The 26,101-nt window shown below is 41.1% G+C and overlaps 1 protein-coding gene across 4 annotated transcripts in view; it reads left to right on the top strand.

The window, feature by feature from the left end:
• Window positions 1-19,176, top strand: part of ARFGEF3 (ARFGEF family member 3) — a 98,248-nt gene extending 79,072 nt beyond the window's left edge. For 3 of the 4 annotated variants that reach the window (XM_086632043.1, XM_086632041.1, XM_086632040.1), the window contains 11 exons: window positions 852-974; window positions 3,209-3,312; window positions 4,858-5,002; window positions 8,372-8,500; window positions 9,041-9,217; window positions 9,792-9,906; window positions 10,550-10,652; window positions 11,300-11,431; window positions 13,006-13,136; window positions 16,720-17,950; window positions 18,985-19,176. In XM_086632043.1, coding sequence (XP_086488169.1) covers window positions 852-974; window positions 3,209-3,312; window positions 4,858-5,002; window positions 8,372-8,500; window positions 9,041-9,217; window positions 9,792-9,906; window positions 10,550-10,652; window positions 11,300-11,431; window positions 13,006-13,136; window positions 16,720-17,950; window positions 18,985-19,176 — 2,582 coding nt within the window. Of the gene's footprint in view, window positions 1-851; window positions 975-3,208; window positions 3,313-4,857; window positions 5,003-8,371; window positions 8,501-9,040; window positions 9,218-9,791; window positions 9,907-10,549; window positions 10,653-11,299; window positions 11,432-13,005; window positions 13,137-14,783; window positions 14,793-16,719; window positions 17,951-18,984 lie in introns of all 4 variants that reach the window. The other variant, XM_086632042.1, reaches the window with a different exon arrangement.
• Window positions 19,177-26,101: the final 6,925 nt, after the last annotated feature.

The following is a 26,101-nucleotide window of genomic DNA, read 5'->3' as shown; positions in this document are numbered from 1 at the left end:
AATCTATTTGAATATTTTTGAGCAAAACAGTAGTGCAAGAGTACTAAGCTTGGCTGGACCCTTGTCACTATCCTGCTAGAGAAAGGAAAGCACATTGTGTACAACCACCACGTCTCATGTGGACTGTCTGTCTTACTATGTGAAACCTATTGCTCTTATACATCAGGGTAAGTTAGTGTGATAATCTAGGCAAGTGCTTGTCCAGGCACTTAATCACTGGGCTTCAAATTGCTAGCACTATTGCAAACCATGTTTGCTGTAGGAGTGATTCTGCATCCCTCCCAGAGATGTTTTCTTGTATGGAAACTGATAATACAGGAATACTAATACAGGAAAATCACTTTCATCTGTCGTTTTGCCCCTGTAGAAGGTGTTTTTAAATGTTACAAGTCATGTGTAAAGGATACAGTTTTGCTCTTTGTCTAATTATCTGTTATGATCGATGGCAAAATGCAAGTGTGTACAGCTTTTGAAGACTGATAATCTACTTAGGAAAAGCAAGGGGATTTTGCTACTGTATAGTCTGAATAGCTTTTCACGTGACTGCTGTCATCTTGACAGTTATCAAGAACTAAACCAGAAACCTCCACCAAACAGAAGTGTTACCTACTGAGCTGAGTTGAAGAGCTCAAACCTGTTTTTACTATTTCAGCAGACCTAAGCTGATACTTTTCATGCATAAGGCAAAGGAGGGAGGCTGTACTACTTCCTGTGAAGGGCTACACGAGTTGCCTCAGAAGCAAGAGAGGTTTTACTTCTGAGAATAGAAGAGATGCTACAGATTCCATTAAATTGTTGGAAAATCACCTTTATGGTGATGAGGAAGAGTTCTCACCTTGTTATTTCCACAGGGAAACGCCAGGCTCCAGTGTTTGATGTCTTTGAAGCATTTCTAAACACAGACAGCATCCAGGTCTTTGCCAATGCCGCCACCAGTTATATAATGTGCCTTATGAAGTTTGTCAAAGGACTGGGTAAATATTTTTATTTTCCTTTTATCCTGTTAGGTGAAATAGGATCAGTCAAATGTGATCCTGCAGAAGAGGAGCATTTAGTTATGTAATACATAGTATGGTAGGGAAGAGGGAGGCAGTGAAAAAATTGAGTCCAGAATGCTTTAATAAAATAAAATCAAGACCAAGGGATTATTTCAGAAACATTTTTAATGCTATCAATTCTTTAAGTTGTTATAGCAACAAAGATGCATCTCACTATTAAATGTCTGCTTCATTTGATCTTAGCTTGCATCAGGACTTGCTTATATTTGTTTGAATTAAAAAAAAAAAACCACAACAAACCAAACCCAATAGAATATTGCAGAAATGGGATGGCATGGCACAGTGACAGCATGGATTGTCTGCAACAGAAGAGGGTATATTTTGCATTCAGTGGTCAAAGCCACATGACTCCTTTCTACCCTTGCCCACCTCAGCAGCAGTAGTTTGGCATATACAATGCTGAAAACCTGCTGAACCTTCAGTGAGATCATGAGCATCACAGCTAACAACACCCTGTCCCCATGATCAGTGTTTTCATTGTGTTGCTGAGGGCAGCGGGGACCAGACGTGTCAAGTGAAGGTGACCCTGCAGAGTAGTTGTGGTACTTCACCAAACTCAGAACAAGGGCAAATGGTGTTGGGTCATTCAGCCCCCTTGTTTGTGTTCCCTGGCTTACCTTGATCATTAGAATTTGACACTTTTCATTGAACTGTGGCAATGATTTATTTTTTTTGTATGTAAATTGCAAAACTTCCAATGAGTGGCAAAATGGGGCTTTTTTAAATACATATATTCATTTACAGTGATATCAAGGTCCGTAAGCAACTCCCTTTGATTTAAATGAAGCATCTAGCTGCAGCAGATCTAGTCTGTAATGTTACTCTCATCTTACTAAGCTATTTGACCATCGGTTTCAATGGGGGCAGAATCCAGCTTGTGCCTGTCCAGTACCAGTAGAGAGAACTCATGTTCCTTGACTTAAAAGCCTATCTTGCATTTCTTTCTGTTTCTTACTTTCATGAGTCAAGTTTATCCCCTTTATGGTCCCATGTCAAAAAGCAAGATCTTTTTTCATACTAACAGTAGTAGGACTATAGGATACTTCAGTACCGAGCAATAGCAAATATACTGCTGTTTATGTGCATTTCAGCATAAAAGTAAAGGATTCAAACTTCACTGGCTGACTTGGCCGATCGCAATAGTAGAGGAGATGAAAATACATTATGGAGGGTATAGTTAAGGGCATAGAAAAGCAAGTAAATGTAGTGGAAGGAGAATAAAGTAGGATTTAATAAAAGGATTTAATATTTAGCTTGTATTTTTCATGAGGAGCAGCTTTTAAGGCAATAAAATGTTAATGTGCATAGGCGTTTAGTAAAGCTTCAGCTTTGGCACTGAATGGGAAGTATTTGGCTAAACTGAAAAAATGATTGTGAGCCAAGTATTCTAGAGTGGGCAGAACATTGCCTGAGAAGGGAGGAAAACAGACTGTGAAGACAGGGGAAACACTGGAGTGAATGGAGTTATCCATGGAGGAGCTCTGCAACAGGACACCTTGGAGCTGATCTGCTTATTTAATACACTTAGTGAAGCTGACCTAAAAGCAGGAGTCTGCTGGTGCCACAGAGTTAGTAATAGCTGTGATTTTGAGACACTAGAGCCTAAGGATAGTTTACAGTTGAAACTGTGAGACCGTGACACCTGAATTAGACAGCAGAAGGAAATATTATAGCACAAAATATAAAATCGTGTATTTAAGGAGTAAACAAACTAAAAGATAGGACTTGTGGTAGGAGAATTTTCCAGGGCAGTGAGGTGCAAATGAAGAGAAAAAAATTAGTGTATTAGTTGAGCAAGGGGTGAACATGAACAAGTAATTTATACACTCATGGAAAAAAAATGGAGCGGAGTCAATATGACAGATGACTATCAGGTGTGATTATAAGAACTCCCAAAGGCTGTACCAAAGAGTTACTGAAGAGACATGCATTTATTAAAGCATTTATTCATATAGAAGTCCGTGTGTACTCTGTGCCAAATATTACTGTATTGTTTGTATGAGAGTCATCGGGTTGTCATCTAATAAGATCAAACAAGGATGTTTTCTGGGTTCTATTCAGACATTATGGCACAACTCAATGAAAAAGGAAAACTAACACTGTGTTTGTTTCTCTTCTGTCCTTCCCAATGCTGCCTTTCCTGTCCCCAGGGGAAGTAGATTGTAAGGAGATGGGTGACTGTGTGCCAGGATCAGGATCTGCATCTACAGACTTGTGCCTTCCCGCGCTTGATTACCTCAGGAGATGTTCTCAGGTAGGAAGAATAGTCTTGTATAGGTACTAACCTGGCCTAGGAAACAGTTCTGACCTCTGGGCTTTGCATCAGTGGTGAGGTGGTTTGCATGAACACAACGGCATCTGTGGTGATCCTGATGGAATAACCTGCACTGCCAGGTGGAGGGTGGCGATCTGAAGGAATCTCATACTTTCTAGTCCAGCTAATGGTGGGAAAACTGAGGAGATGGAAATGCTCAGACCCAAAGGAGCATGTGGGAAAATGTGAATTTTCAAAACCTACTAGTAACGTATTCAAAGCTACATACATTCTTATTTGAACAGTTACTGCAAACAGTGTTGGGAATGAAGGAGAAAAAACCCTAAGCCTTAGAATTCTCAGATCTTAGGAAGAGCGACTGGTTACACCCTCTAAAACACAGCAGCAGCTTATCTGTACCATGAAAACATATCTGAAGCTCAGGGCAAGTCTGTAACAATTAGAAGGCTGGCATGTTTCCTGTAATCTTCTTGCACACAGCACAGGTTGTTATCCAGGGTTATTAGGACGTTTTTTTTGTCCAATTTTATAATGTTGCTTGTATTGCTGTAGTACCTGCAGGTCTTTTTGTTGGACCCAGGCTGTGTTTTTCCTGGGTATAATACAAATGCATAACAAAGGATATTACCATATCTGAAAGGACTTGATGTCTAAATTCAGAGGTAGCAGGTGGATTCAATACACAGACTGATGGGAGAAGGAAAGAATAAGATAGCTCAGAATAATAAAGAGCAGACATATCAAACTGTACTTGCTATCTGTTCACCTCAAAAAATTTAGTGAATATCTATGCATATATCTAATGTATGTTCTGTCTGTACACTATTTGCATCACATCATTCTTCCTCGTGCTTACAAAGCCCACAGTGAGGCAGAAACATTTTCTCCTTTTTAAAAGAAGCAGCCGTTTTTATCTTATTACACCTTTTCACTTCCCAGTTGAAGAACAATAGGAATGACCAAAAAGAAACCCTGTCTATATATTGCAAATACATGGCTTGCTTTAGAAAGGTCTGGTAAAATACTGGTAGCATCCCAGCTATAGCACAGTTCTGCAAAGTTTGTATTTGTTGTGTAATAGACCACCTATGCGATGAAGCTCTGAGGTAAACCTATACACGTCCTTTTATCAGTATTTACTTAGTCCTTCAGAGCTCCAGAATATTCTGTGTACAGCTGACAGAGCTTCTTAGGTCATCGGTGCAATCAGTAAATAGGAACATTTGTCTTTCACAAACGAGGAGGGATCACACTCCCTTTCCAAAAGTGTGGGTTTTAAATTGCTTTTCTCTCTCTTTTTCTCCCCTCGACCCCTTACTTGTCAACAAACAGAAGAATTCTGGCCTCTAGTTGTGTTTTTCATGTACACGATCGCTGGGTGAACAGAACAGATGCTGGCATTGTGCTGCTTTCATAGCTTTTATTTTATTTTATGTACGTGTGTTGTATATGATACCTTTTACAAACTTTCCCATGAATATTTATCTCTTCTTCTTTTTCCTCTCCCTCTTCCTGCTCCCCCAGTTGTTAGCCAAAATCTATAAAATGCCCTTGAAACCCATCTTCCTCAGTGGCCGGCTGGTTAACTTACCCCGCAGAGTGCAGGAACAGTCAGCCAGCAGCGAGGATGGCATTGAGTGCATCCTTTCTGACTTTGATGACGACACTGGTAAGTGCACTGGAAGCAGTAAAAGCAGAATTAATCAATTGCTTCTTCCACATGTCGCTGTAAATTTTGCCGACTGCTGAAAGCAAAAAGGAGGGGAAAAACTTCATAGTTTATTGTCTCCCTCTTGTCTACACACACACGTGCGTGCGCACAGAGCTTGGAAGTTCAGGTCACATCACCCTCTTTATGTTAAAAGATACAGCTCATATATGAGAAAAGTACAACCCCTCTCTTGGGACAAGATGATAACGTTTTCATTATTAATATTTTAATTATCCCGGTAGTCATAATATGACCAGTATATATTTCTGAGAGCTAACACAAAAATACTTTCTAGATCATGGCTGAAGTAAAGGAGTGGAAACCTTTTAAGGTTGGTATTGGCAGGCCTGCCTTTAATAGAAAAATTATCGGTGTTGAGTTAGAGTCCAGAAAGATAAAGAATGCTTGTTTAAATACCTTTCCAAACTTACATCCTGTGGTCCGTTGAACTAAATGGTGTATTTCTAAAGTCTATAAAAAGCACTATGACCTCTAGAAAAACAAGCAGCATTTCTCTCCTGATTATTTGTGTGGCTTATAAGTGTTGTGGATTAATCAGGTGTTTGATGAACTAGATCTGCGTGGAGCCAAGCGGTAGAGAGATGCAGCCCTACTGCTTCTGGCCTCATGATGGCCCTTCAAAGCAGTACAGTCACTAGAATATGTGAACTACTGAGTTGTTCTGACCTGGCTGCCTCTGTGAAGAGCCAGTTCCAACCAGGCAGAAAGCAGGCTGGCTGCAATGCATTTCGTTCACATGCCTGGCCAGAATGACTTTTGGTAACTGCTTTTGTGTAGGCTCTTCCAGCACTTGGATTGTCTTGTTGCACTGCTACCCTGGACAAAGGACAGAAAAGCTGCACTCTGAAAAAAAGCAAACCACAAGTCTGTTTTGTGTTGGTTTTTTTGTTTGTTTGGTTGGTTTTGTTGTTGTTTTGTTTTTTTAAAAAAAAAGTCTTCTACTTTCTTCTTTCTATGTTTGGTTTTCTTTCTTTCTGGAAATTTTAGGATGTTCACCTGGGATGTGGGAGACCCAAGTTACAGAAGCCTCTGCTTTCAGTCGAGTGTGGGACTTGGCCTGGGGTCTCCTCACCTCACATGAGCACTGCTTGCCTACTGTTCTGAAATAGCTCTACCTACCCGTGTCTTACTTGCTGTGAATAGAAATGCCACCCTGTAGCAAAGAAACCTTCTGGTCTGGTTCTTGTCAGAGCTAAGCGCTGATACTTTCACTCAATTTTTATTTAGCTGGTAACAGTATTAGAACCTTGCCAGGCAAACTAGCTTTACAGTAAAGACAGAAGACAGTGCTTCACCTGGCACTCTAGTGCTGAAAGTCAGTACCAAGATGGGGCAAAATGTTTTAGCCTACTTTGCCATATGACAGTGCAGTATATTTTCGTAATGTATTTGATTCCATGCCAAACTCTTCAAGAGGATGTTTCTAAAAGATACTGAGTTCTTCTAGATTTGAAGATAACCCAGATTGATGCTGAGAGATTTGTGCTGTTTCCTTATCTAGAAACATCATTGAAGGCTATATGACTCCAAACAACGTCACCATACATACTGCCCTGTGGAAGTGGTGTGAATAAATAAATGATCAACCCGGTTACTAAGTAATGATTTCACTGTGTTTTCCTCGATTCTCAGGAAGAATCTTGCAGTCAGCAAACTCAGTGCATCTTAAACAAAGTTCCCTTGCAGCCTTTTTTATTGCTTTTGGAACATAATTAGCTAGCATCATGCAGACACAGACTACATCAGCATGGCTGCCAGCGGCAGAGGAGGGCTTATTAGTGAACCAAAGTAAAATCCTTTTTAGCCCAATAACCCCATAGCCTTTTAGAGACTTAACTCAAGAATAACACTATACCTTGCAGGAGCATTGTGAGTGTAATATGCAAGATTCTTCTAGTCATTCATAATATCATAGGGAACTACTGAAGTGATCTGTGAAAAATTAAAGGAAGCAGTTCCTAACTATCTTCAAAATTGTATTGAAAACTACTTGTATCCCATAATCTTTTAGGGATACATTTTTGCGAATGTAGATATGTACTCACAGTATTACCTGTATCCTGACTGCTATTCTGGTAGTTGTCCAGCTCTGCTATATCCACATCTAATACTCTTCTGTCTGTGACCTCTTACCATCTAAAGATGACATGTGAGACAGCCTGATGATACTTCATAGAATCATAGAATAGAATAGAATCATAGAATGGTTTGGGTTGGAAGGGACCTCAAAGATCATCTAGTTCTAACCCCCTTGCCATGGGCAGGGACAACCTCCACTACACCAGGTTGCCCAAAGCCTCATCCAACCTGGCCTTCAACACTTCCAGGGATGGGACATCTACAACTTCTCTGGGCAACCTGTTCCAGTGCCTCACCACCCTCACAGTGAAAAACTTCTTCCTTCCATCTAATCTAAATCTGCCCTCTTTCAGTTTAAATCCATTGCCCCTTGTCCTATCACTACGTGCTCTTGTAAAAAAAGCCCCTCTCCAGCTTTCCTGTAGGCCCCCTTTAGCTTCTGGAAGGCTGCTATAAGATCACCCCGGAGCCTTCTCTTCTCCAGGCTGAACAGCCCCAACTCTCTCAGCCTGTCTTCATAGCAGAGGTGCTCCAGCCCTCGGATCATCTTCGTGGCCTCCTCTGGACCCTCTCCATCAGCTCCATGTCCTTCTTGTGTTGGGAACTCCAGAGCTGAACACAGTATTCCAGGTGGGGTCTCAAGAGAGCAGAGTAGAGGGGCAGAGAGCAGAGTAGAGGGGCAGATATATAATATAAATAATATATAATGTTATATAATATATTTATGTTATATATAGTAACATTCTTCATGGAATGTTATTACTGTTCAGTTCTGGGCACCAAACAGAGACAGTTAAATTATGGCTATTACCTTAGGATTCTTACCTAGAAGCAAAACCTAAATGGGTACAAACCATTCTGGGCAGCATTTGCAGTGGTAGTGAGATGTGTAAAATGTCCTCTTAAAATAAAATAAAATTTAAAAAAAAGGTTAAAGAGACTGGACTAGCAGGAGTAGTAAACTAAGAAAGAAGACCAAAACAAGATGTACATGGAGGAGGAAGCATGAGACAAAACACAAATTTAGTAAAATGGAGGAAAAAGGAGACCATCATTCTAAAATTGATACTACCCACAACCGTTACACAGCAACAGTGAGCATGCAAGAACCCATGATCTTTAAGTTAATTGATTTCTTGGCCTCCATCACCTTCTGAGGGCAAGTTCCACCTGTGGTCAATGCGGTATCTCACCCATGGCTTTTCATATTTGTCTCCTTACTTGTAGGCCTTATCAATGTCTGGATTATTCTGCTGGAAGAATTAACAACTGCCATATCCAACTGTCCTCGCCAGCACCAGCCTCCTACTTTGGATCTGCTCTTTGAATTGCTGAGGGACGTTGCCAAGACACCTGGTAAGGAAAGGGTTTGATAAAAGTGACCTAGTAGAGCCCCGACCCAAACCTCTTAGAATCCTAAACTACTTCTGTGAAGTGTGTTACTCGTGCTAGAGCTTCACAGAGACATTCTCAAGTAGAAAGGGGTTTTCTCAGAGTGTGCTCTGTTGTTCCAGTTAGTGCATTGTTCTGCGTTGGCAAAAGGTATCGTTAAGAGTATGTTGAACGTCCTGTTATGTTTATTGCACAAATAAAGAGGTGCAGTACTCTATCAGTATCCTAGCCACAGAAAACGTTTGTCTGCTGTCCAGGAAATGGAAAAAGAAAATTATATAGTCCTGTAGCCCTGCTGAGAAAGACAGCAGGAAAACAGTTGGCTAAACATTCATATGCTGCCTCACAATTAGATCCAAAACTGCTTACCCCTCTCATCCCCCCCAAAAAAGATTCAGAATTTAGCACCACCCCTGGCCTCAAGCTTAGAACAACTTAGCAAATTTACTGTGGATGTAGGCTTTGTAAGCAAAAATATACAGCCATCATTGTGTTTGTTTTAAGGCCCAGGATTTGGCATTTATGCAGTTGTACATCTTCTTCTTCCCACGATGTCTCTTTGGCTCCATCGCAGCCACGGTGACCATTCTTACTGGGATGTGGCATCTGCTAATTTCAAGCATGCCATTGGCCTTTCCTGTGAACTTGTAGTGGAGCACATTCAAAATTTCATACACTCAGGTATGTCATTGCACCGTCACATCTACTGATAGTCATCAGTGGCAGGTAACTGAAGAGCTACCTGGGGAGATGGTTTCATTGCTTTTTGGTTACTCAGCTGTAAAATGAGAGGAAGAGGGTTGAATATTTCTGTTTGTTTAGTTATTTTTCTTTCTTTATAGGGTTTAGAATTATGGAAAAAATTAACTTGTAAGGAACCTAGGGAAGTTTAGTCCAGCCTCTGCTCAGAGCTGGGCTATCTTCAAAATTACATCATCACAGTCTATATTATGCTTTCCAGAAGAAGATACTAAGACTTTGACCATAAAGAACTAGAATATTCAGAAACAGGATCTAACAGAATTTCTCCAGTACCACTTAAGCTCAGACATTTTGTATTGTTAACATCAAAAGGACTGTTCTTATTTCAGTTTGATGTGGTGCACGTTTCGGAATTGAACTCTAGTGACAGCTGCATAAAAAGATTTGGTTTTGCAAACTCTCCAAATAGCAGTAAGTGTAGCAGGACTGTTTATCTCTAATTATAATGAGAAGACAATGATGTTAAAACCAGTTCTGTGTCTTTTCCTTATAGATATTGGCTATGAAAATATGATCAATGCTATGCTGAAAGATCTTTTCAAGTTGCTGGTAGCCTGTGTAGCAGAACCAACAGAAATTATTTCCAGAGTTGGCTGCTCCTGTATCAGGTAACACAGTCTATTCACTCTGTTAGCATATTCAAAAACCAGATGTTTTTATATCTTTGAAGAACCTGTGGACTGATTAAGTTGGCTAACATCTCAAAAGAAATCTACAATATCTCTCTCTCTTGTTATTTAAATAAGGGATTTTAAACTTACTAACCTTTTCTTGCTGTTTTCTGTCTGCTTCAGAACCTGTGATTTTAGGCATTGCTATGTGTACCCTTCCCATAAAAAGCACTTATAAAAGTTACTTATATGCAGTTAGTCAATAATTAATCCTTGGGAAAAATGATCAAGGATCTTTCTGTTGGAATTCACAGATCTTTAGAGGTAATTAATACGTTTCACAGTTTCCAGGTTATTACAGTCATAATCAAAATAAGCATTGTGTTATATACTTACACAATGTGTGGTTCTTGTCCTGGCAAGATGACTACTTAAAGAAGAAAAGCAACGGGGGAAAACAAAAAAAGTCCAAAAGTACAGTGTAATTAGAAAAGTGGGTCAGAGTAACAGCTGAGGAGATTGGATATCATTAGCTAGCTACTGAGTAGGCCTTTTGTCCTGTTTTCAACCTTCTCTCATTACAGGTAAGATTTGTCTAGTTCCTTCTTGTACATGGTAACGTTTTTCTGGGTCCTTGCAGGTATGTGTTAGTGACAGCAGGGCCTGTTTTTACTGAAGAGATGTGGAGGCTTGCGTGTTGTGCCTTGCAGGATGCGTTCTCTGCCACTCTGGAGCCAGTAAAGGTAAACTGCCTTTTTGCTGACAGCCAAAATGTAATCACAGTAGTTTACAGACTCACTAACTTTTGACAGGTTGCTTTTTCTTTTTCAGAAAACTTTTTGGGTACAGAGCCAAGCAAAGCAGTGTAAGGATTATGTGGTAGCTTTTGTTGTTTTGTCAGTTCACTCACAATGAAAGATGTTGGATCAACAAGAGAGGGAAATCAGTTTTTCTAAATACGTGCAGACAACGCTAGTCACTAGTAGTCCGGACTTATTTTAAATTGCCCTGCCAGTATGAAATCAGAAGAGTTTAGTAGGCTAAAACTTACTTTTTGATCTATTTCTTCCTCTGGATTGGCTAAAACTAGACAGAAGGCAAAGTTGCTCGCTTGATCCTGTGGCTGCATGCTCTGCAGAGATTATTTCTCAACTTACTATCTTTCTTGTAACAAAAAAGTCCTGTTAAGTCATCACAGACCAGAACACATAAGACATTGTAATGCCTTTGCATCAAATACATCGAGTGCTAAATAGCAGGTGCCCAGCTGGTGGTAACAGGACAGATGATGACTCCGAATCTTGTATTACACATGACGAGGCTGGACCATGCTACAGTCGCCGACTTCGTTTAACGCCCAGTGAAAGTCTGATGTTGTGTCTCTCTATAGAACCTGTTGGGCTATTTCCACAGTGGTTCTGAAAGCTTTAATGGAGATGCCTGTGAAGTGAAGGTGGCAGCCCCCTCCCTCTCGCCCAGTGCCGAAGCTGAATACTGGAGAATCCGAGCCATGGCACAACAGGTACTGACTGATGTTTCAGGGGAAGTCAGAGAACCTTTTAAATTTAGGGCTTTTCTTTAAGTACATCTTTACCACCACCTTTCTCACAAACCCTCTGGGCAAAGACTTCCTCATCACCAGACTAACATTTATTTGTCTAATAGTAGTAGTGAGAAGAAGTAATACAAACTAGGAAAAAAACCCTTGAAACTGTCACTCTGCAAGTAGGAATTAGGAATGTCTAGAGTCAGGGAAGATGCATAGGTACCTGAGGAAGACTGACAATGAGCCTATTGCATAATGTATCTTTAAAAAAGGCAATCCTAGCGTACATCAGTGGAAATACTTATGATAGAGAAAAGGAAATAGTGGTGGCACTGTTCTCATCAAGAATGTCATATACATTTTTAACTACTCTGTTAAAGAATGATAATTTCAAAGGGCAAAAAATGCACTAGAACAGATACCGTGACATGAAACTAGAAAAACAAGATTTGTTCAACCTTTCAAAGCAGAGTTTGAAGAGGAATGCAGATTTTTTTTCTGTATAAATACCCGGGTATAGATTGCAGAGAAGAAAAAAGTTACTGGGAACTACAGGATAATGCTGACATTTAAGGAATTATTTAAAACTCACCACTAACACCTTATCAGCAGAGCAAGCTTGGAGACAACCTTCTCAGGGTCCTTTTGACTACAGTGGAGGTTGTTCATTTTATGAAAGTGGTTCTATGAAACAAATTCCTTGAAATATAACAGACTGAACTTAATGACCTGCAAGGTACCATAAAACTGTATGACAGTTTCAGCATGGGAAAGCAGTTGAATTAAAGGAGCCAACAGATGTTTGGTGTCAATCTCTGACTTGATTAATCATACCTTGGTGCTGGTTGAAAATCTGAGACACTCAGACCAGGATTTGTGATCACAAATAATGTGGCAGGGACAGACTTTGTTTGAATAGAAAAAAATGTTTTAAGTTAAGTTTTAAAGATGCAGAACTCAAGAAAGCAGGGAACATGGCATTTATACTTTTCTTGTAGACACTATCAGTGGTGCTCCCTGAGTCCTTCTTAGTGGGGATTTGACACAACTACTAAGCTACAAAACAGAGCTACAGTGACTGAGAGTTGTTTCCCAATTTCCCACCCGAAGAATTGCAAGTTAGGTATCTGTTGTGTATTCATGGCTGAAAATCATCCTTCCAACAACCAACCTTTCTAGGTACAACAGGCTAGCTATGCAAACAGGCCCTTGTCTCCACTACACATGGTATTTTCTGATAATAGTATACAGACAGCAGAAAGCTTGTTTTGGTGTTTGGTATTATGCCTTACACAAGTGCAAAGAAAAAGATGTCTCTCCTTTGCCCTGTGCTCTGCTGGGTGTCTGGAGGTAGCCCATGGCTCTGAGGCTGTTTTACCAAAGCAGCATGCTCCAGTCTGACTGGCGGGGATACCTTTCATTTCCTCTGTCACTGTAAAATAACTCATCGTATCAGATCTTTCACAATGCAGGAAATCATGTTCTCAGGCTCCCCAAGGATCCACTGCAAGTGCTAAACTGATTGTTTTATGTAACTTGTTGTTTTATAGGTCTTCATGCTGGAGACTCAGTGCTCCCCAAAGACCCCTAGCAACAAGGAAGGGTTTGAACATGCCCAGTCGTGTGTGCTCATCATTGACCTGCCACCAGATAAGAAACCAAATGGGCATACTCAGAGAAGGTAAAATATCTTCCCAGGAAAATACTGTGTCATGAAAAGCAAGGTAACAACATTGTCAGGCTGGCAGGGATGTGAACAGAGCCTGGCAAACCGTACCTCTCTATAGGCCTCATCAAAAAATGAAATACACTGATGAAAGAAAAAGTAGGTTTTATGACACAGGAGACAATAGTGTATTACTGTCTGCTCTCCAAATGTTCCCACGACCATACGCTGGGAGCAGGCATGTGCAAGGGCTGTTACAGTTACGGGCAAGCCTGTGTCAGGGTCTATAATGTGGCCCTTAGAAAGCTAAATAAGGAAAATGCTTCTAATAGACAGTAAAAATTGGTAGGTTACAAATACCTGAAGGATACATAAGGTCACACAAAGCCTTCAAGTAGGGGAAATGCAGATTAAATTAAGAAAATAATTCTCATAGGAAATACTAGGAAAATCTTTTTAATATTGAGATTCTTTTCTTTAAGAAGTAGAGTTTAAAGCATCAATTTGAAGAAAGCTTTGGAACTGCTGTTACGTTTGTAACAATACCTAACGAATGAAGTAATGTCCGCTTTACTAATGGTCTTTAAATTCAGTATTACTGGATTAAGAAGGTAGAAAAAGTTAATGGATAAACTGGAGCAGTATAAAGTGAAGAGATCACATCCAAAGCTGCGAAACTGTCTACATGTTGATCTAGGGAACGTTGGTTTTGCTTGGCACTTTATTTTTGTGAAAGTCTTTCTATATGTTACCACATCGGAAACTCATGCATTTGCATGACCATCTGATCCTGTCAAATATTATTTCTTTTTGCTTGCACTCAGTTGTTTAAACAACTGCTGTAACATCAATAGGGTCAAGAATTGGAATTCTGCATTCAGGGTTTGCGTTTCTATTGCGAGGTATGTAATACACGGCATGAAATTGGCTTTTACTGGATACTAAACCTGCTTCTGTACCACTTCAGGCATTCTCATTCAAAGCAAAACTAGTGTTTGCAACAAGGAGCCAGAATGTGATGGTCCTTCTTTGGATGGACAGGAAGAAAGACCATGCAAGATGTCTCTATTCTTACGTAGCCATACAGAAGTCTCCCCAAAGAGCAAGTGCTCTGTTGCCTCACCTTCAGAGAACAGGGCCCTGCTCAGAGACAAAGAAGGGTTGAGATCACAGTCCAAACCCTTCCTTCGTGGTGGGAAAATATCTGCTTTATCCAAACGTTTGCAGATCATTCTTCTTGTTTCAATGAACGCAGAGGAAAAGAGAGGAGTACTCGCCTCTCATGGCACTTAAGGCCATGCCATCTAATAGGCTGTGTTCGTAAAGGTAGCATGGGTCCTGCTCGTCGTTAAACAAATAAATAAATAAACCTTGCAATTAATACAAACTCTGAATGCTCTCACACTGCCCTCTGTCTAAACAACTGCGAAAAGTGTACATGCCGATAGGCAAATATGACCCCAGCAATGCTGATTTTTCACCAAAACAGGGCTCAAAAGTTGACTGTGCCACTGTTTTTCATATTATTTGCTACAGCAGTGCAGTAATATGCCAGTCTTGCATGCTAGTAACTGTGGCCTTTCAAAAGTTTTCCTTTAACCTTAGAGGGGTTTCTCTTCTCCCTTTTTGCTTTTGTTTCCTGAATGCTGCATCGTTTCACAGGAAGCTGGGGTAAGGGAGCTTTTCTTCTTCCTAAAAAGTAATAATACATTTCAGTTTGAAACTTTGGGCAGAATAAGAAAATACTATCCTTAACCAGCTTTGGCATTGTGTGCTTTCACCTATAGTTCTGCACTCGTTTCTTTTGGAATTGAGCAGTACTTTAAATTGTCCCTGGAAATTGCTTTTTTGGCTATTACAAGAAAAGCAGATCGCCTTCATTCTGGTCGTGCTTTTGGAACAGGATTAGTTTCTTGAAATCAATGCAAGCACTCATTTAACATTGCACATGCTCTTAAGAGCTTTTCTGAGTCAGACCCTGTAATGATTTTTACAGCAGAAAACTACTTCCCCAGAAAGAGCTCCAATGTATGTATTAACTCATCAAGATTTTAGGAGTGTCAGATAATAAGACTACTAAATTTTACTGATGTATCAGCACTGACAGCTGTGTCATGGTAAGCAAACTGGCATATGTAAATTTACCCAAGCATCACAGTTTTGTTTTGTTTTAAATGTTGCATTCTCAAAACTGAGTTTTGATATGATTTCTCAAAAATAAAATTACACTTTTTGTTTTGGTATTTTGAAAACACTTTTGAAAGTTGTTTAATGGAAGTAAGTAGAATAATTTTTGCAACGAAAAAAAAGGTCTACAACTGAACATCTCCTGTTACATGAAGATTTACTTTGACTTAGACCTAAAACTTCAGTATTGCAAGCAAACTGAAAAATGTCTTCCTTGCTTGATAGCAGTGCTAATTAAAATGTGACCCATCATAGTTCCCTAAATCAAAAGTATTACTATGTGTACCAGAGCATCAGCTTCATTCAAAACATCGCTGCTGTAATCTTATGCGAAGACTTTTTTTAAAATGCTTGAAGATAGGTTTCACAGTTTATAATTTTTAAAACCATGAGATACCAAACAACAATCTGGTCCACCCTTTCTTCCTAGGCTCCCTTGCCTGTAAGCCTCTCAATGTTATTTACTGGTGAATGACCAGAAAGCTTTGGTTGGAGGAATTTGCCACTCCTGGGTTCCCTGTGCAAATCAAGTATCAGTGAGATCTAGAACAACTTACAACATCTCTCTGACAGAAGCACAGCTAAGAACCACCCCGTATTATATTTGAGAAACAGGGTTAGGAATAGGTACTTCCATGCTGGACTCCCACTGTTCAAGTTGAAGTCTTAAAACAAACAGTGAAATGTGCCTTCAGCAAGACTTAAGCTTCCTTGCATGCTCCATTGCACTGCAGATGTTTCTGTAGATGTTTTTCTATCAGTTGGTTGGTTGGCTCTTTGTGTTTTCTTTTTAAGAAGTACTCCTGGCATTCGTGGAAATGGAAACTGAGTAGTAAACTAGTTTTGGCCTCCATTTGTCATGGCAAAGTTAAGGTTGGCTGAAATGCCGGTGGAGGAATTTTAAGGATATTTCAACTTAGCCAAAGTTCAGCAACAAAACCAGAAAATGTAGTCAGGGACTGATGGCAGAGGTGCTGCATAGCTTGTGTGTTAACAAATTCTTAAGTTATAGCAGGCTGGAATAGTGAGAGTACTTGCAGCTGCCCTGTAACTGAAACACAGAGTATTTAATCTCTCAGTGTTAGACATCTCTGGAGAAAAGGACAAGAATTATAATAAAGCTTTGGTTTAATACCACCTCTGCACAAGTGCCATTAGCATGCTTGCTGTAGACAGTTATTTCTCTCAAACAATATCAGCATCTTCCCTTCTAGGAAAGTAGGTGAAAGACCATTCTAGACAACTTTATCTTCCTCCACTTTTTTGTGACAAGGCTATTAAAATTTGGCCTTTCATTGGCATCTTTCGTGTTAGATTCTAAATACAAAGAATTCTTGTACTTCTAGTAAAAGCACAATGCACCATTTTAATTTTATTTTATTTTTCTCCTTCCCATGCTTGGTTTACCAAGTATTCCCTTCAGGACGATAGTGGTGAGCTTGCTATCCCACCAAGTACTGCTCCAGAACTTATATGACATCTTACTGGAAGAGTTTGTGAAAGGCCCTCCTAACTTGGAGGAGAAAATGACAATACAAGTACCAGAAAACAAGTTGGCTGGCTTTCTCAGGTACATCTCCATGCAAAACCTGGCTGTCATCTTTGACTTACTGCTGGACTCCTACAGAACAGCCAGAGAGTTTGACACCAGACCTGGCTTGAAGTGTCTGCTGAAAAAAGTGTCTGGCATTAGTGGAGCTGCCAACTTGTATCGCCAGTCAGCAATGAGCTTCAACATTTACTTCCATGCTTTGGTTTGTGCAATCCTGACAAACCAGGAGAACATCACTGCAGAGCAAGTGAAAAAGATCCTCTTTGAAGACGATGAGAGAAGCACAGACTCATCGCAGCAGTGTTCTTCAGAAGATGAAGACATTTTTGAGGAAACGGCCCAGGTCAGTCCCCCACGAGGGAAGGAGAAGAGGCAGTGGAGAGCTCGAATACCATCTCTGAGTGTCCAGCCTGTCAGCAACGCGGACTGGGGGTGGCTAATCAAGCGGCTTCATAAGCTCTGTATGGAACTGTGCAACAACTATATCCAGATGCATCTGGACCTGGAGAATAATGTAGAGGAGCCTCCAGTGTTCAAAGGCGACCCTTTCTTCATTTTACCATCCTTTCACTCAGAAACCTCCACCCCATCAACCGGAGGGCAATCTGGGAAGGACACACCATCAGAAGATGATCGGAGTCAAATCAGGGACCAACTAGGAGACAGCCTGACACCCCGAGGAGGGAGTGGAGAAATGTTGCTGCTACCCCCACCCCTAAGTCCTAAACCAGAGAAAAAAGAGCAAACCAGGAAAAAAGAGTGGTGGGAGAGTGCTGGCAACAAGATCTACACCATAGCCACGGACAAAACTATCTCCAAGCTCATGACAGAATACAAGAAAAGAAAGCAGCAACAGGCCATGACATCCTTCACCAAAGAGGTCAAAGTGGAAAAGAAAGGGGAGCTCCTGGGTTCGAGAGGGCCAGACTCGCCCATACTCCAGCGGCCACAACATCTTATAGATCAAGGTCAAATGAGACATTCATTCAGTGCTGGTCCAGAGATCCTGAGACAAGAGAAGAGGCCACGCTCAGGATCCACAGTCAGCTCCTTGAATATATCTGTTAGGGATGCCGAGGCCCAGATACAGGTAGGACATACTTGTAGAATGCTAATAATAATAGCAATCATTAAAAAGATATCTATAAATATTTTTTTCTATTGCTTTAATTACAGTGATTATTTAGGTTAGATATAAGAAAGAAATTCTTTACATTGAGGGTGGTGAGGTACTGGAACAGGTTGCCCAGAGAAGTTGTAGATGCCCTATCCCTGGAGGTGTTCAAGGCCAGGTTGGATGAGGCTTTGGGCAACCTGGTGTAGTGGAGGATTTCCCTGCCCATGGCAAGGGGGTTGGAACTAGATGATCTTTGAGGTCCCTTCCAACCCTAACCATTCTATGATTCTATGATTATAATCTCTTCATTAAATGTCTTCGTTACATAAAGAAGTCATCATGATGAGGACTGAATATTTCAGTAGCTGGCACTGATAAAAACCTGATTCTGTCCTATCAAAAGAAAATCAGTCTTCAGGGAAGTGTTATCAGGCACACACTAGTACAGCTTTCAAGAGTGCTTCTGTGACTGGGGCCAAAGCTGCACTTAGTCCTCAGAACTACCAACCTGCAAAGAACTCATTCCTTACTAGATGATCTTTGAGGTCCCTTCCAACCCTAACCATTCTACTGCTAAGCCTCTAGCCCTCTTAAAGCTTTTGAAAACGTCATGCTGCTTGTCACAATGCCTTTGTACTTAAGAAGGTTCTTTTGTTAATTCCACAGCAGAAATAGTGGGCTCTGTTGCTAAACAGAACCTCACTGCTTGCATGTCCAGTGAACAAACCAGTGAAAGCATCAAACTTGTAAGTCTTTGTTCACTGTGGCATGAAATAAAAGGTGATGAAGCAAGAGCATGATACCTGCAATACAAAGTCAAACAATGACTTACAGTACTCAGTGTGAATTAGGAAGACAGTGAACATTAAATGAATATTTCCTGCGTTACTCAATTGTCTTTATGAGGCTGCAACCACCAGATACCTTATTTTCTGCCTCAACTGACAGACTCATCTGTTTAGAAAGGTCTTCTAAAGAGTCTTTTTTTGTATCCACTTTGTTTGTAGGCATGGACTAACATGGTGCTGACAGTTCTCAACCAGATTCAGGCCCTGCCAGACCAAACTTTCACAGCCCTGCAGCCAGCAGTGTTCCCCTGTATCAGCCAGTTGACTTGCCACGTGACAGATATCCGTGTCCGCCAGGCAGTACGGGAATGGCTGGGAAGAGTGGGCCGAGTTTACGATATCATCGTTTAAACCTAGCTGTGCTCTGTTGCAAAGGGGAGAAGACATCCAAGGTATACAGCAAAGAAGTATTTGGGGTTCATTAATTGCCTATTTGTTGGTGATAAATTAAGAAACAATGAGCTTGTTGATGTATATCCTCTATCCACTTGAGACTGTGTGTCCCTCTCTCACATTAGCAAAGGACACAAAGCATGAGTGTGTCCAGGGGTGTCTGGAATGGCCCCAGAACCCAGAAACTGGGGTAAACCAGCCAGTAAATCAGGCTGGTACCTAAAGGAGTGATACATTTCAGTAGCCTTTATTTGAATTCAAATTTGCAACAGTGGGAGCCACATGAAACGCAGCTGAACCTCCACACTTGCAATTAGCTGTGAACACAATTGTCATCTGGATGTCAAACCAGGCCAGTAAGCCTATGTAACTTTAAAAAAAAAAATAAATAAAAGTCAGGGAACAGGTGAGGCTATAGGACAAGTGAAAAAGTGATACTTGTTTAGGGTAATTTTTTCCCTTCTGAAATTAGCACGAGAGAAAAGCCAAATAAAGATGATTGTAGTAACTCTACGCCTCACTCACTAAAGAAAGTGGCAATTTATTTTGCTCTGAGAAGAGCCTTTGAAGTCCGGTCACATTTAGGGTAGCTAATAAGTGACTATTAAAGATCACAGGTCTAAAACTGGTCAACCAAGCACAGACTATTCATCCTTTCATTGCTCTTGTGGAATATTGCTTGAAGAGAAATGACACTGTCAAGCTGCCGTCTCTACTCTCTGGCTGCCTCTTCAGCTATGCCTACAGCTGATTGTTTTTCCATGTGTCTAATTCCCCCTAAGGGCAACAGGGAAGTTTGTTTTGCTGTTTCCAGTGAAGCTGGGGGGAAGACGTACCACAGAGCAAATACCAGCATGTGCCAATATCCAGCATCAACTAAACAGAGTAGGGATAAAGTGTTCCAGTTTAAGCAACTGCAGCTTAGTTAGCTTATGCTTCTACTGGAAACTTCTACATCCACTTACATAGATCTGCTGTAGCCAGGAACACCCTTGTCACCTATATTAAACTTAGCCTATCACTCCACAGTGAGCTGAATCAAGATGGAAAATAGTCTGAAAGGAAGGTATCCTTCCTGTTTCTCTCCTGTTTCTTGTCTGCTGCTGTGAATAGAAGGGGACAGATCCTCATGGAGGTACATCTCCCTGTGTGCAGCACTCCTGTAGGAACTACTGCAATTAGCTGATATTAAGAGGGAGGAGAAGGGGAAGGATTGACTGTTGTATTGTCAAATACATAGGTGATGCTGTTCACACTAGACACAGCAAAGGGTTACCTTGCTGCACGAGTTATGTCACAGCCGCTGGGACTCCATCTCATACTCCCATATGACATAATTTGTTAATTAAAAGTTGAAATAATTTGTCGAAAATAAGTTGATTTTAATCTTGGGTGACCCCTTAATGATATTTTTCCCCAAGGCTTTTAAAACGTGCACACCAACTAAATATACAGCTTCAGTCCTTGCTCCAAAGCATCCTCAAAATGGCACCTCTTTATGTCAGGCCTGGATTTTGCATAACTCCTTCAGCATCTTAAACCTAGCAAAACAGAGGGAGCCAGGAGGTTCCACTGAACAGCCATCACCCAAGATGATGTGTTTACAAAGAGTCTGCCACTCTCCTCCTGCCTTTTCCCTCCCTTGCCCACTTCCCTCCTCCATTTCCCACTTCCACCTGCTAGACTTGTGCAGGCAATATTTGTCCCGTAACTTTCTGTAGTGTCAGTCACACTGTTCCCCTTTCTTTCAAAAATTACCTTTGCTAAATTGTTCCAAGAGCATAAACATTCCTTAAAACCAACTCTTTCTTACCACCTACATTGACTTTATAAATGCATAGTTTAACAATTTTATCAGTTGTCAGTTTTCCCCAGTAGTTTTTTAATACTTCGTTAGCCCTTGGTATGTGGGAGACGAGGGGCATGGTTTGATTTCTGTTGCCATGTCTTTCTTACACATCTTTAGGTAGAGTAAAAGAGTGGTTATATTTTTTGTTAAAGTTTTTATTGGGCATCTATACAGAACTGCTTTTAAAGCAGTACATTAATTAGGCAACAACAGAAGTCAGAAAAATAAAACTATGCAAAACACCCAGCTCCGCCGTTTTTTCATTGTACAGGCACTGAATGGATGCAGATCCCTGCTGTACTGATCTAAAACTAAAGCAAATCCCTAAATTATGTTGGAAAAGTAAAATTGATAGCAGTACCAACAGAATCACTCAAGACTCCAGAGAGGGACTGTGGTTATATGTTGTGGCTGAAATGCAAAAATCCTTCTGAAAAACAGAAAGAAAAGCTCTAGGAGGGACGATACCACCACCCCTACCACCCCCCTCAAGCCCATGAGCACAGCATAGCCTAGTGTTATTTGGTTAGCCACCATCTTGACCCAAATCATCATTTCATTTCAACTTTTTACACTACAACTACCATTCTGGAAATGAATAGGATTAAATTTGCTGCATTGCTGTCGCCCTGTTTTAAGGTTTGCCCTCCAAATTATGCACTAAGTGCCCATTGTCACCCTCAGTGCCTCTGCGCATGAATGCCCCTCCATAAGAGATCATGAGTAACTTTGAGTAATTCCAGGAATGTAATTTAAAAGGATGTAAGTGGGGTTGAAGGAATCTTTGAAGCAGCAGCCTTTACATGGCAAAGTTCAGGCAGTACTGCTCTTCCTATTCCCTGTATGTAAAACGGTAAGTGGGTGAGGAGAGCAGGCCATGGCCACTTCAGGAACCATCAATATGAGATGCAGAAGCTTTCTGATGCACCTCCAAAATACAAATAAATGAAAAATTGAATTGGTTCATCAGATTCTCAGCATTCTTTTTTTTTTTTTTCGCTAGTTTAGCCATAGACATTAGCAAGCCCCAAAGAAGTACAACGTTAAACATGTGAAGTCACCATTTCATAGACCTGTGCAGTTGGTTTCATGCCTACTTTGGGCTTAAGGCTGCCAGCGTGCTACCTTCAGACCTCACAAAGCGAGCTTTTACCTCAAAGGCAGAGTCTGCCTGAACAGTCCCACGAGAAGGGTACTGGCACCAGCCTGTATCCTAAGCTTCAGAAGGGGACTCCCCAACTCCAAACACCCCAGTCATGTCCAGCTGTACCACACTACAGCAGCTTTTCTGCTTTCCACTTGTCAGTGGGGAAGCAACTCCATCAGTACCACAAAGTAGCTCTTGGATCCACTCGTGTAACTCATTCAAATCCTCACGTATAACCCCATAGCATGAAGCAGCATACTACCAGCTTCACTGTTGAAGCAGAACATTTGAGCCTTGAAAAACCAGAGACCGTGTATTCTAGCCTGAGCTTGCTCTTCCTCTTTGCTCTGGTAAACAACCACATTCTTCTTTTCTTGCACTTACTTTTTTTGGTAATATGAATCAGATGTGGGAGTTGGGTTTGATTTTTAATGAACTGGCCAGTTATTTCTATTTAACTGAACTGCTTAAAAAAAAAAGTATGGTGGTTTGACAGCCTTCTAGGGTACCAGAGCTGCACCCCTACTGCCTTTGCCTAGTTCACACTGCCTTCCTCAGGGCCACCACAGCCATCAGAGGCAACGACAGCACATTGTCAAGTCCTGTACGCAGCCACTAACAGAGAAAGTTGCTGTTGGCCACCATCAACTACTTTTACGCATATGGAACAGCTCATCACCGTGCAAATACCTAAAGCTGAAAAAAAAGCCACATACTCATCAGGCAAGTGCCACTTTTCTTGTATAACAGGAGCAGGGTCCGACCCCAATTGATACGGTTTCAGGACATTGCGTATGTTTGCACTTTATTCTGTAGCATGAATATATGCAGCTATATGAGACGATTGACATACTTATGTGTAGGTTCCTGTAGCTCCAGTCACGGTCACACTCTCAGCATTCTGCATATTTACAGAGTGATGTCCACATTAGTAGTGTGTTTATCATGCTTGCTGAATATTTGTGTCACATCAGCAACGGTTAACATACTGGTTCTGGTAACTTCCCCACAGAATTCTTTTCCGAGCGTTCAGCAGCCATAGAATTACCACCACTATCTCTTGGTTAACACGCTTTCAGGTCTTTAAGAGGTTAAGAAACACATTTAGTACTCTCCTAGGGATAAACACTCACTTGAGAATAACTGACTTAACTTAGCGTCTAGAAAGAATTATCGAGGAAAGATTTACATAGACCTGAGCAAAACTTTCCTTGTACAACTCCAAGCACAGGCAACACAGCTTTTGCCTCGTCACCAATAAAAAAACCTCATGTCCTCTGGACTACAGCAGGCTCATGTCAAGGCCAAGCAGAGTTTACACCCATGACTTGTAAGGTACTTTGCCTTTCAGTTTGTGCTTCAAATTTTGTTTAAAACCTAAAACTCACTGTAAAATTCACTGGTAGATCCTCACCAGCCTAAGATACAACTCCCACCTCTAAGTACCTTGTGTTACCATGTGTAATCTCCATCTGCACTTGATACAGTACATGTAATATGCAAGATTCTTCTAGTCATTCATAATATCATAGGGAACTAGCAAGTACTTAAGCTGTGGAAATCAATGTGATTTATGTACCTGAAGATCTGTAACACTCAGGACTCAGTCCTTGAATCCTTCAGTCACTACATGCAGGTTCACACGTTCTCAGGAAGGAGGAAGTCCTGTACAGTTCCTGAAGTCACCCTCTCTGCTGCTGTTCTCTATATACCTCCCACTTGAAAAAAAAAAAAATCTATAAGAACCAGCACATATTCCCACAGATCCCAGTGCCCCAAGACTAGAACCTTCACTTTTGCACAGATCCAGTTTTAATGCGTAGGAGGCTGACCATAGCAAGCCAAAGTCATTTATTTCTACCTAGCTCTTCTGTGTATAAGCTTATTCAGAAATTGAGCTTGTGGTTTGGCTATTTTCACCTTTAGCAATCTGTTCTAGAAATGCCATTACTCAGTGATAAATAGTTTTTAATTCACAAAAAAAAAAAAGTTAAGTCCTTTCTTCCCTTGTCCTTGCCTTTGTGGCTGTATGAGTTCATGTTTAGGCAAGCTATTTACTCATTGCTCTGGTTACAGTCATTTCTGGGACCATCTGTGTATAGTGCTAATTATGAGATACGACACGAAATAGAATTAAAGTTTTTTCCATTTCTCATCATTCCACAATTGTCTGAAGAAATGATGCAATACCATCAATTAAAAAAAAAAAAATTATTCTCCTTTTTTAGCATAAAAGGACCAAGTTACCATAGCACAGAAGCACAAACGTTGGATTTTATGCAATGTAGCTAGCAGCATCCAGTGGTTAGATATCCTTCTTCTCTGAACCTCCCTTTTTGAGTAGAGTTTCTATAGGGGTGCAACGTAAGGGTCTCTTAGCACCCTCACCAGCAACACATCTGAGACGCCAGGAAGGTGTACAGCTGCAAGGAAGAAGTCATAGCTCCTCTTTCTGTTGTTTCCACTAATATCCCTCAGAACATACACTTTACGTGTGATGCTGACCCTATCATATCATACTAAACAAACGGCTTTGGCCAAACATGGGGGGCTGGCTATTTAAAAAGAAAAAAAAATAAAAGCGTGTGGCATAAGTACACATCAGTCTTTTCACTTAGTGCTCAGAGGTCTCCAAGCTAAGAGCTAAAAGCAGAGGGAAGAAGAAATGCCCTAATTCTGTGGATATTGGTGGAGCCACGCTGTATGATCCTGGATTAATGCAATAACGAGCTCGCCTGTGGGACCAGATCCCTCAAATCCTCTTTATTTTTGGCAAATTCACAAGTTGAGGTTTGCATAGTCTCCACTGCCACATTGAACCAGGGAACTGAGCTTATGGAGGGCGTTTTTTTGTTAAGAAACATGGCAACAGGATCTATTTCAATCCTTTTACCCCAACATCCCACTTTTCAAAAGGTAGGTAGGTACTGCCATAAATTTCATCGAAACACCACGGAGAGCCAGGGCCCTATTTCCTCTCCATGCGTTTGGTTGGTCAGGGCTGCAGTGAAGTGCCGTGCTGGAACGAGAGCGCTGAGCTAGCAGAGAGGCAGAGGTACACAGGTTGAAGCAAGGGACAAATATCACCTCCACAAGCAGGCTGTGGCTCCTGAGCCCCCTGCTCTGCAGAGGAAAGCAGGATTCGGTACCAAAGGGAGCACAGCCAGGAAGGGCAGAGCACCGTGGTGACAAAGCCCTGTACTGCACGCTGTTTGCCGGAGCAGATGGGAGCAAGAGATTGAAAAGCATGCAATGACAGCAGTGAGCACCTTCTTCCAGTTCCTCTCGCTTTCTCTCCCCCATCCCTTCTTTGTCATTATTTGTGAGACTGCAGACATATTTCCATGAGCCCTTCGACCAGAAGTGAAAACTGAAAGCAAGCCAAAGGGAGTGGACGCTCCATTTTGCCAAAGATCTAATCTTTTCCCGATCGAAAATGAAAAAAAATCAAATTTTATTTCCATGATGATGGCTGCCATAGGAAACATTTTACCACAAAACGCGATTCCCAGGACTTCATCTCTCTAGCTGTATATTCAGGAGGGGCCACTAATTCTTTTTAAGAGAGTCTGTAAATCGCCTTGTCAAGGAAGTGCTTACATTGGGTTTACCTTCTCCTGAGGTCATACCTAGCTGCAATTCCCCAGGCTCATCCATGTGTCCTCCCTCTACCTTTCTGCTCTTCTTTAGGAAAACACCTCCCTGTGTCCACCGCGTCCTGTTGTGCTGCTAGCTTTGTTTGGTCCTTGGGTGTCCAGTGGTCAGGCAGTCACTGTCAGCTGGCTTGCACATTGTATTTTGTGTATATTTTATTCTGACTGAATTCTGAAATGGAACTATTTTAAAACAAAAATTATAAACTATTTATGTTGCTTGTGTTGTAGAAT

This window comes from Tauraco erythrolophus, chromosome 2 (assembly GCF_009769465.1).
Source record: "Tauraco erythrolophus isolate bTauEry1 chromosome 2, bTauEry1.pri, whole genome shotgun sequence".
In the NCBI taxonomy this organism is placed as follows: Eukaryota; Metazoa; Chordata; class Aves; order Musophagiformes; family Musophagidae; genus Tauraco; species Tauraco erythrolophus.
This window is presented reverse-complemented; position numbering and strand designations above follow the sequence as displayed.